The sequence below is a fragment of the Phaethon aethereus genome, assembly GCF_964289735.1.
Source record: "Phaethon aethereus genome assembly, chromosome: 3".
NCBI lineage: Eukaryota > Metazoa > Chordata > Aves > Phaethontiformes > Phaethontidae > Phaethon > Phaethon aethereus.
The window spans coordinates 73,220,747-73,233,202 of NC_138576.1; the positions used below are offsets into that span (position 1 = coordinate 73,220,747).

The following is a 12,456-nucleotide window of genomic DNA, read 5'->3' on the forward strand; positions in this document are numbered from 1 at the left end:
CAGAAGATATGTAACTATTAAATACACAAGCTCCAAAAGAAAGGAAAAGACAGAGTTGCTATATTAGAGAATGAGTGTCAGAGCCTGCAAAGGAAATTAAAACAAATTGCAAGGGTCTTCAGCCACACAAATTAAAAAGCAGAAGCTAATAAAGTGAGGCCACCATAATATATTAAAGACAGAATTAAAAAAAAAAAACAAAATACACAACAGCTGAATGCACTATTCTTAAAGAGTGAATCAAGAATTTCAGAACCTGGAAGAAAAAAAAAAAACCAACCATAAAGCTTGTATCAGCGTTTTAGTTAAGTTCCTTTTCTCTTGGCGCCTTGTATCTGAAAAGTATCAAAACTTGTATTTAAGTAATATAAAAGGAGTGGAGGGAAATCTGTGTGACTACAGGCTTAATGGTTTTCAAACAGATATTTAAGAAAAGAATAATTAAAAAAAAATTTGAGATAAGTAAGAACTATAACCTTTGTCTACCAGAGGCAGGCTATGCCAGATACAAACCTTGTCCAGTAATAAAAATGTGACAACATCTCATCAACGTGGCCTTCAGAAAAAAAATCCTGCTACAGCAATACATAGGAATGTGTTAGCAAGGCTAGAAAAAAAAAATGGTGATTGCATGATTAGGAGAGACGAGAATAGGCAGCCATGACAGGAGAACTGTGGGACAGGAGAGAGGACCAGCCTAAGGGCCCTCATTTACTCTTTGCTAAACCACCTCAGCAGAAAGGCTGAGGAACACTGATGGAGTTTATTGGCAATGGCGAAGTTTGCAAGGATCGCCAACATGGAAAGGAACCAGGATATCACACAGGAAAAAGCTGCTGTGGTGTTTCGGGAGAAATGAAGAGAAACAGAATATGACCTACAATTTGGGAACTTCATACTTGCAAATACCAGAGAAGAGTCTGGGAGCCTAGCAATTTTAAGTCAGTCACAGAGTGAGTGATGTATGGAAAATGGGGGGGGTGGAAAAGGTGATTGATGTGAGGATAAACACCAGCAAGGTAAGAGTGACTTTGCAGAGCTCTGTGCATTCACCTACGTCGAAGAAAGTGAATACCATAACAGATGCAGAAACTAAAAAAGCTGACAGGCTGTGTTACAGGAATGGCAAGCCTAGCACTAATTATAAAATATAAGAAAAGCTGTGCTTGTTTAGTCAGGCAGTATAAAAATTATCACCTGAGGAACAAAAGACTAAGATGGAACACAGTATTACAGAACAAAAGCAAACGAATCCAAATTGGCCACGGACACCCAGCTAGCTTACCAGCAGTAGCAGCAAGAGTTAAAAAGTCCTAGTTAGTTTCAAACTGGAGCTCAGTCAGTTTATGAAGGAGATCATCTGATACGCTTGTCAGATAAACCAGGGAACTCGGCTAAGTGGCTGATGGTTTATAATCACGTGTTCTTTTATTCCTGTAAATTGCCCCCCATCATTCTGGACATCAACAGCAGATTTGGGAACGTAGATTTACAAATATGTTTTGTAGCAAGGGAATGCCAAGTGCATTTCTAACACTTTGTAGATTTATTTTTTCTTTAAAGGGAAGAAGGTAAAATCTCACTACAAGACAGTCCATAATTTGGGAGCTTTTCTCTTAAAAATAGCATCACCTCTCCTTATTGGGCAAAACACCACTTTTTATGACAAATGTCATATTAGTTAGACATAATTCAATAGCTCACGATCAATACCAACTTTCATTTTTGAGTTTAGCTTTGCATAACTTACAAGCTCCCAAATTAATTCAGCTCTGAAATACAGTGACATGTGACATCAAGGTCAATGCTAGAATGCTTCTCGACACACAAAACTGTTCAGGACAGCTCTCTTCTACCCAATCTTCCTTCAGAAAAGCTTTACTTTGCAATGTATCCTAAAGATCAAAACTGTCAGAAGAAAAAGTTTCAAGAGATTTGCAGTGAAAATGCGGAGTCACTCAGAACTTTCTCAAGGACTCTGAACACACAAAGATACATAAGAAAAGTTTTGATTCTCATTTGACATAATAATTCATAAATTATTTTAAGACTCTTTTAAGTATTTTCTGCCATAGAAAAGAAAATAATTTAAATCATCATCACCTGACTTTCAGTGGCAGCAGACCATAAGCAAGGGATGCATGATTTGCACTCAGACTATCTGTGACAAGGCAGTAAGTAAGCTTTGCTTTCAGGCACTTTGACTTCCTGTCAGTGAAGGAAAATGTGTTGCATGACATCTCGTCTCTGAAGACCTTCCAGCTGACTGGTAAGAAAATTTGCTAAGATTTTAAAAGCAAAGAGAAACAGGAGAAGACTTTCTGTTTCCACTTCACAAAACATGAAAGAAATGGAATTTACTTTACCTCAGCAAATGTGAAGAAAGAAATAAAAAGGGCACCTGAGGTGTGAATGGCATCACCATTCACAAGAGAATGGCAAAAATTCACAGATCTTCTAGCAGAAATGGTACCTTATTTTGCAGTTTGTGGTACCACTGTGCCTTGTACTATTAGACCATGATTTTAAGAGCCTTGCAGCAATACTGATTAACACAGTATCGCTTTCCTCCCCAACACCCCACTGCCACAGTTGTGCTAAGCACAGCTGCTTGAGCAGCTGCATTATAAACAGGGTCAGAGAAAACACTGTAAAATTTTGAACATCCCTTATCTAGTCTGTAGCACATATGTTTCAGAGTAGGCCAGTAACACCTATGCTGGTAATGCTCTCAACCACCTTGTACCATGAAACCTTAATCTTGCTCTAACACTTAAAGCAAGAAAAAACCACATTGGTTCAAAGAGCAAAATATTGGAACGTAATCACATTGCATTTTGTTTCTTGTGAAAATAAGGAGTGAAGAAGTCAGAGATGAAATAACACAAGGTAGAAAGATGCTGGACAGAATCTTAAAAATTAAAGCTCTCTGGAGGGTAGAACCCCTTTCTAGTGGTATGAAGAAACAACAACAACAAGAACAACAACAACTAATTAAAAAAAAATCCTTGAACCCAACATTTAAATGTAATAATATCACATGTACTACTGGTGCCAAAAGAAATTTAGCCAAAGTATTTGGGCTTTATTTCCTTTTTTGGAAAAAGACTACTACTAAGAACATAGTTTGAAGTGCCTTCTGACATTAAAAAAAAATCTACTCCAGATTACTCAGTGTATTAAACACATACAGTTTTCATAAGGTGGTTTATAAACTTGTTATACGTCTGCTCTGAAAGTACGTAAAACGGATACCCTTTGAAATACAACTTTGTATGTACTAAACAGATAGTTAGAGCAGCTAGCATTATTAGTTTATTCTAACAAGAGTACCAGCACAATAAAAAGAGTCAACTACTTAGCTTATAAAAATTTACTGCTTCTACTTGAGTTTACACCATTAAAAACGTGTGACAAAGTCTTTCTAATTACACCAAGTGGACCAACCAAAGAAAGAAACAGAAAGTGAACCTTTCTTAAGAAAGGCACCAACAACTTGCAATAACCCTCCTCTTGTCACCTGATACAGCATCAGGAAAGACAAAGTCACACTCGACCTTGCCTAGAACAGTGTGCTCTCAGCATTGAGTGGGATGTGCTTATTAGGAGGAGGAAAGCAAGCAACTGCCAAACATATAGTCAAGCCTGAAAAACAAACTTCAGAAGGACTTTGGTTTAGGATTTCAAAAACATATTCATGCTTCACTTTTCTTCTGATTTACAGTAACCCCTTTCCTCAGCTGAAACACCTTCAAGGGATTAAAGAGATGGATGGGGCAATCTGCTGAGTTGTTTATTGCAATAATTTCTGACACACCAACAAATATGACTCAGGAAAGCTCATTTCTCTTCCTCTTTCATTCTTTAAGTCTTCCAAACACCTCTTGGGCAGCATGCATTCACTGACTAAAAAAACTTTGTAATTCATCCTTTCTATACACCTTAACAGAGTATTAAGAACCAATCTGACTGATGCAGAAAAGAAACCTGGAGTTTTAGAAGGTATTTTATTGCTTTAAGCCAACACAGGAGGAGGAACGAATGGCAGATAGATGTGATGTAAGAATTCCTGATGACGTTAAATGTGTTAAGCATCAGAAATCATTACCTCTTCCTGAGCCGAGCACCAGACTCATCAGAAGGGGTGACCAGCTGCATTCTGTGTTGATAAAGTTACCAAAATTTCCCTGTCTTTTTTCTAGTTTATTGATACCTGCTTTCCCTTCTCAGCAAGGCTGCCTGCATACATGCCTACATGAGTAAACAAGGATTGCAAAACACTTTGCCCTCGTGGCATGCCTGAAAGGTGACAAGTTAGTATGGGTTCTGTAGTCTAGTCCCATCCATTTCTGGGTGCAATTCAAGGCACCTCTCTCTAAACAAACCGTTGTCCCTAGTCAGACATTCGAGACATCAGCAACCAGAATAAATACCATCACATTGATGCTTCTCTGCCCTCCTTCCTCTGCTCTGCCTGACATGAGACATGCCTCTTGAAACCTACAGAACATCTCACCATTTGTCTACTTGCAAACTACAAGAATTTTTTTCCCCCTTGGAAACTATCACAAGACAGAAAATTGCTGGGTGAGCAGGATGGCAATACTACTGTGATAAGGGCACATTTTCCTGTGCTTTGCCAGCGGCCTGTCACGGTAGGCACTTGTCACCTCTTGCCCTCTGAGTAACTAGCAAGTCTTTCTAGGACAAGGACTTTATTTTTTGTTCTGCGTACACACAATGCTTATAAGCGGGACTCTTAACTGGCAGCAGTTACAGTGTGGTTGAACCCATACGCTATTTCCCAAATCCTTGAGAAGTGTGCACGGGTGTGTGTGTAAGAACATTCAAAACTGTTTTGTAAAATGTTTCTTTCCTATACTGCAGCACCTTACGTAGCAAAATATTATCAAGAACACTTGCCTCCTTAAACAGTGTAATCTTTGGAGTTAAAACTAAGCGTTTTACATGCACATCATACATTCTGTTGGTCCAGTCATGGGACTTCTGCTGTCAGAGAAACCAATACAACAATTCTTTGCCCACTTAAGGCAATCGCTCTAACCTACACATCCAGAAACCTGGTTAATGTTCTTGTTTGCAAAAACTGCCACGACACTTCTGAAACAATGAAAATCTTCCTCAAAGTTATGGTGGGAAACTATGGACTAAAGACAGATGAGGCACCACGGTCATTTCAGGAGAGGACTTTCAGCAAACCAAAACACACTCCCCCGAACCATGAAGTAAGAACACAAGCAGAAGGAGAAATTTGTGCAAAATTAAAGCTTTACAGAAGTGGCAAATTTATCCTCAGGGCTGCCAGTAAAAATTTCAGTTGCAATTTACACCAGGTATGGCCTTCAGTATTAACCAGCTTTTGTGGATCAGCCACGAGTTTGACGTTCCTACGTCAGAGGACAGCGATGAAGAACATAAGGGGAATGAAAGAGGTTAACACCACAAAACAAGAGAAAAACCCTAGAAGAAATAATTGCCTAAATACAGACAAAGATCTATTTCCCCACTCAGTGATAGCACAGGACTCAGCCTAAACGCCAAGCTCCTTGCCCAGCCACTGCCGAGGTGTCTGCTGTCCTTGCTGTTTGACAAGTCAGGTGAACCAAAAGCAAGTGACCCAGATTTGGTTAAATGGGCCGGTTTAGGCAACCTTTCATACAAAAGGAAAATGGACTGTCAGAAACAGACTTCGGGCTACTGCCAGAGGGGCTAAAGAGACGTGTGAGAGACAGCAAAGCTCTGATAGCAACTGTGAAGATCGGCACGTTCGACGTGCCGCGTTGCAACGCTTCCCGGGCCGTCGGCACGGCTGCCAGGGCCGGGCACACGAGCCGCTCGCCAGTGCAGGGGCTGCCTGCGCTGCGCAGCCGTCCTCGACGGGACACACTTGCCCACGGCAAGGATGGGGGGGCATGTGCAGGGAAACAGGCCCGAAGGAGTAACAAGCTGAGAAGACAAACAAGCGCAAGCCACCCAGTGCTAGCCGAGACATTGCGCTAAAAGTTCAGTGGCAAAACACGTACCGAGAGAACTCAAAATTAGAGCAAAAAGACTGAGCTGTCAGTACATAGCAACAAGGCTCAGGGAAGAGGGAATGGACAAGCCGAGCTAAAAGGTTTAGGCTATCTTGAACTTAATGAGGGCCTGTGATTCACTTGGATACCTGAAACCGAAGCAGGGAATGCCTTCAACGAGTGAGAGTTCACAATGGGACTCAACGGTTAAATCTGTTTAGATTTTTTTTTAAACCAGACTGTCCACTTCATTGTTAACCGACACTACTCAAAAGGCACAGCACGTTGCAATTCCAGCTGCAAAGCAAGCAGAGAAACAGGCAATGAAGACCAGAGACAGAAAGTAAGGTTTAAAAATAAATTTAAAAAGAACATTTTGGGAAGATTTTTTGCCTTGGCTGTGGCACACAGACACAAACAGTGGGATCTACACAACAGACTGGTATTTCGCTGCTGGCTGTCCCAGCTCACCCTCCCCTGCACCAGCTCCGGTGTTTTTGTGACTCTGGGCTGAACTGCTTCTATGTTAAGTCAGCAGAAAAATAAGCCAACAAAAAGGGCAATAGGCTTCTGCTGGGATGTCATGCAAAAACAGTCGAGCACAGGCTGAGAAAGGAGACAGGCATAGCTGCTCTGGCAACACAGGTTCAGTATGATTAGCTAGTGCATCCACAGTAGCTTTACTGGCACTTTAAAGCTCCAAATAAGGCTATAATATTCTAAATATTTTTTTCAACAAAAACACCATCACATGTGGCATTATCTCATCTTCCCCTTGCTGCACATGTAACTGTTTGCCCAGCCACTGTCTGTGAGGGGAAGGAAGGGGATTTTTTTGGTTGTAGTTGTTTTCAGTCAAGACCAACTCTCCAGTTTAATTTATCACGTGGCTCTACAAACAGGTGTGCTGGCAAGTGAGGGGTTGTACAGGACTGGAAACAAGCAGCTGGAGGAAGGAGGCTGCTTAAGCCAGGACAGAAAATAAAAATATATTTGTGAAACTGTGGTGGGAGTTCAGGCCATGCTATTCTCCTTAGTAATGTCTACGCACTTAGCAGGAGCTTCAGCTCTAGAATAACTACGGTTTAGAGTTAAAAAAACCAACTAAATAATAAACATACATATAATAAATAATATATAAAATAATAAATATAAAATATTATATATATAACCATCATCCCATCTCACAGTAAGCTAGCATATGTACAGTAAGATATTTATTCTACAATACAGGAAATTAATTTAATTGCAGACCCTGCCACAGATTACTGATGTTCCTGCTTTGGATGCAACTGCACAAGGCTGAGAGCCAACCTCATAGCTCGTGGTCCCTAAAATGCCTCTCTCAGCCACGCAGTTCTGCTACTTACCTTATGCTATTTCCAATGCCTCTTGGACTCTTTCATGTGTTTATGCAACTAACCTACACGGCAAAACATGAAGGGCAATCGCTCATACAACAATCAAATAAGTACCAGATCCAGTGTGAGGAAAGGGTGAACTGCACGAGAACAGTATCAAGAGACAAACGTGGAGCAGCGAAAATTTTTACTTTGATCAAGAGTGAGTAACTAAACTTGTTCAGCTAGTTGCAGAACTGCGGCACAGCTGCCCTGCTTTCCTGCTGCCTGAACTAACGACAGGATCAGCTTTCCCCATCGAGTTCCAACAGCAGTGGGCCCAGGCACACACCAGGGCGAGCAGAATTCGGTGGAGTTTCTTGCTAACTGCTTTGCTGTGTAGCCTCTCAAGGCTTTGGACTCTGCCTGTACGGCCATGACCTCAGTGTGGACTGGTGCGCTTTGTAGCTATCATTTTAGACTTCAGTTGTGTAAGGTAGGACAGTATTTAATAAACCAGTAAGTGCTATGTGTAGTCTCTGCCCATGTGCTCTGACTAGTTATCAGAAACAATGTATTTTTTTAAAACGTAAAGCTTAGGTAATTACCACCATTCGAACAACCACTTATGCTTGTGACTACCTGCAAAGTTTATTTAAGTAGGCCACTCTAGGAACTATTGCTTTTAATAATGTAACAAGGATCTAAAAATCATGCTGAAGTTCTTTGCTCAGCAAAGCAAAGGCAGCCTCATTTTGAAGCCAGTTTCACAGGGATTTGTGCTCTGTAGAATAAAATCTGAACAAGAGCCTTCAGCTGGCAACACACAAAGGTTTTCCCCTATTGCAGCTCTGCTGCTTTGTCTCCCAACAGAGAAACTGGGGCCAAAGACGAAGAAAACAAAAAAGAGTGTTAAAGACAAACAGGTGGATAAGAACAAAAAAAAAGCATGAAATGCAAAGATATGCTCTCAGTGCCCGAGGGAAGCACTGAATGGAGGGGAATCCAAATCCAAGGTGATACTTTTCAGGCTCCAAAAGCTGGATCAAGACTCAAGACTGCCTCCAACCTACCTCCATTCAGATGATACAAAACAGACTTTCCACTTGAAAACATTGCTTGCTGCAGAAACAAAGTCACTTCACCTAGCCTATGAAAAATGTTAGCTACCCTGAATGTTTCTGCTCTTCATTCCGCAAAGCCATGTAACAACAAACATGGCTTAATGAAATACTGACTCTATTATAATTAAATAAATGTATTCCGAATGCAAGATGCTCTTACTTTGAATGGATGTTTGATTATTAGAGGGAAATGAACAGACCCTCTAGCTGTACAGCAGTAACACGAGATAAAAGAACCCTTTTCCTTGACGTGATCAGGCATTTTAAAAAGGAAACACAAACACACAACACATGCCCAGACTACCTTGAAAACCGCATGTTTCACCACCTGAAATGCAATGCTTTATTTTGTTACACAGGTCAGCATTTCCCTAGTTACTCCTATCTAAACATAAGAATTGAGAGCAGAACACTGAATCAAACTTTTCCCAAGGATGGTCTTGCTAACAGAATATTATATGCAAATGTCCAACAATCTTTGCAAATTATATTGAATCAGAAGAGCAGAGGTTAGCAAAACTGACTCAAGGAACTAATGTTGTTAATAATACCCTAACAAGGATCTAAAAATCATTGTGTGCACTTTTGCTGCTACATTTCAAAAGAAAAAGAAAAGGATGGAAAACATTTCTTTTAGGCACAGAATGCTCAGGGAGATCAGAAACTTACTTCTCTAAAGATGAACAAGCAAAAATAAGAAAACACAAAACCAATAAATATTCTTTAAAAAGAAGAAAGCCCTCAAGATAATGGAATACACTAAGTAGAATAGAGAACAAATACCAAAGTGACATATTTCTTCAAGTTTTTTTCAAAGTCAGTATGATCTACAACAGATTTCAATCCTTTATGTTTTATTGGTATTAATTTTTGTTACTTTTTAAGATTTCTGTAGAAAGATATCCCTCTATCTTCTTGTTTACTAGTCAACAACTTTGTATAAGAAACCTTTCTATTCTCAATCTGTAAATACATAGATTGATTTGTATCTGTCCTGGTTTTGGCTGGGATAGAGTTAATTTTCTTCCTAGTAGCTGGTATAGTGCTGTGTTTTCCATTTAGCATGAGAATAATGTTGATAACACACTGGTGTTTTAGTTGTTGCTAAGTAGTGCTTACATTAGTCAAGGGATTTCCAGCTTCTCATGTCCTTCCAGTGAGAAACTAGGAGGGGGCACAGCCAGGACAGCTGACCCGAACTGGCCGAAGGGGTATTTCATACCATATGATGTCATGCTCAATATATAAACTGGGGGAGTTGGCTGGGGGCACCGTGGCTCAGGAACAGGCTGGGCATCAGTCAGTGGGTGGTGAGCAATTGTATTGTGCATCACTTACTTTGTATATTCTATTATTATTATTATTATTATTATTATTATTATTATTATTATTATTATTATTTTCTCTTCCCTTGCTGTCCTATTAAACTGCCTTTATCTCAACCCACGAGTTTTATCTTTTTTTTCATTCTCCTCCCCATCCCACTGGGAGTGAGCGAGCGGCTGCGTGGTGCTTAGCTGCTGGCTGAGGTTGAACCACAACAGTATAATAACAAAAAGTATATACATTCTATAACAATGCACACAACTTGCATTGTGTGCATTGCATCCTTCCTTTCTATGATTACCAGTGAATTTAAACAGAAACAGTACTTTCAAGTAATTAGGTTCTCTTTAGGTAATTTACAGTAATGTGTAGGAATGACATAGGCACATATATCTGTGTTTCTCTGCTAGTTTAATGGCGCTAGCATAAGAAACCTCATGTTTCACATTACTGCACCTCTTCAAGAGCATTGTTCCACAGGTACTCAAAGTTCAACTTCAGGATTAATGTAAGCCAACCTGGGTGTTCAGGGACACAGAAGACAATGGCTGCAGCAGTGCAAAGACATTAGTACTGCAAAGTAGCAACACCCCTTTCAATTTATTAATTCTAAAGTTTAAACACACGCAACAATTTTTATAAAAACTGGTTCACCATTCATCCACACGTTTATTTTGTCTGCACAGTAAGTTCTACATGTCTACTGTTGCTTGTGCAGGCTGATTTCTTAATACAAAAAAAAGTCTGCCCCCCACCCCACCCCACTTTCATGGGAACATGAGGGCTTCATGGTGAGGTTTTACAATGCAGCTGGACCAACCTAATGGCTCACTGCCACCAGAATAAGGCAGTCTTACTCTTTCTACTACCTCTGCTGCTCCTCTGCACTGGCTCAGGGACACAGGACCCCTGATTTGGCTGAGTTTGCTGAATCAGCAGAGAAATAATTCAGCAGGAAAAGGGAATGGTTTCTGTCCATTCATCAAGAGAGCTCAGATGAATACTAATACAACAAACTACAGGACACTTTGGTGACAGGAACACTTCAGACAAAGGGCAGAGTGAGAGAAGAAGTGCTTTGGGTTTTTTACTTGTTCACTTTAAGATTATTTAAGATTATTATTATTAGCAGCAAAAAATGAAGTGGCATTCTTACCTTTCATTGCTATTTTATCCAGTCACTCACATTCCTCTTTGCCTACTTACCAACAAACCATAATATAATAAACAAAATAATTACTTACCTACAAATCCTTTTTCTCCAACTAATTTAAGGGCAATTTTATCTGCCAAAACAGAAGAATTTCCATGTGCAATGTTAGCAAAAGGCCCAGCGTGAACAAATACTGGTGTTCCCTGAATGACAAAACATATATATCATTAATTTACTGGATACGTAAGAACACCAGCTCAATACTCTTACAGACAAATCAAGATTATATATAAATCAAAAGCACATGGAACGAGTAAGCACTGTTAGGTAACTCGGGGGGGTTAGGTACATCTCTGGTGCTTGAGATCCCATTTGCTGACAGGCCTAGAGGTCAGAACCTTCATTCACGGAAAGGTAATGGACATGGACGGCAGCGCAACCTGTAGGTAACACACAACTTCTCACCCAGCCTTGTACTAACGTTTCCTATTTCCGCTGCCCTAATGCTGCGGCGTGCTATCCTGGCACACGTACTACCATCAGCGCTACATGCATTGCTGCAGGTGGTACACAAACAGAGCCCAGCTCCCGCCCTACGCCAGCCCTTACTGCTCCTGTTTTCCTCACTGACCATAACTGTCACCCCTGTGCCGGCGGAGCAGCCCTTGGAAGCGATGAGGGACCAGAGCCAATGGAGCTGGAGAGGGAGAAGGGAAGCGATGTGGCTGGGGTGCAGCGGGATGCTGACATATAATGGAAAAAGCATTCACTGCTGCTCACCGAGCGCTGGGAGCCCTGGGTGCAGAGCCGAATTCCCCCATGCTAGACGCCATACAAATACACAAGGAAAGCAGGCTCTGCAGCAGGGAGCACTCTAAAACAGCAAAAGGACAGGCAAGGAGTTAATAAAAGTAATGGCATAGGGAAATTTGTCAGATAGCAAGCAAAGCTCAGCTTCCCTCTTACTTTTTTGGCAGGCATCACAAAGGAGAAATTAGAAAATTAGCATCTTCAGAAAGGGATTAGGATTAGGTGAGACATGTTAACTGCTATCTTTCGTCCAAGTCAGAACACACAATCAGATGGAAGCATGTCACTTCAGCTGCCTTACTATACTTGAGCAAACAAATCCCCATTGTTGTGTTAAAGCTTTTAAAAAAACACAGCCGGTTAAAGAAAAGGTAAGCAGACAACTTCAAATTATCTCCATCAATGTTCTTCACGCATTCTGTATTAGCAACTACTGCCAACTCTCAAAATTTCTGGCAAGCTACTGGGCAATCTTCCTCAATTTTTGACCAGAAACAACAGTTAAGGAGGAGTGTTCCGTGGATCAGCTGCAGGCCACATCCAACAGCCCCATGAACCACAACTTGGAAACTATTAACCATATAATAAAAACTGGTTGCTCCCCTACCACCAAGGGTCTTAAGAATACAACATAGACAAAAATTTTCATGTTTTCCACCAGAACAATT

At 40.7% G+C, this 12,456-nt stretch overlaps 1 protein-coding gene across 1 annotated transcript in view; it reads right to left on the reverse strand.

The window, feature by feature from the left end:
- MTHFD1L (methylenetetrahydrofolate dehydrogenase (NADP+ dependent) 1 like) overlaps positions 1 to 12,456 on the reverse strand; it is a gene marked incomplete at both ends in the record, with an annotated part of 149,956 nt that overhangs the window by 72,757 nt on the left and 64,743 nt on the right. Inside the window, one exon of the mRNA XM_081998394.1 lies at positions 11,070 to 11,181. Within this exon, the coding sequence (XP_081854520.1) occupies positions 11,070 to 11,181 (112 nt within the window). The remainder of the gene's footprint in view (positions 1 to 11,069; positions 11,182 to 12,456) is intronic.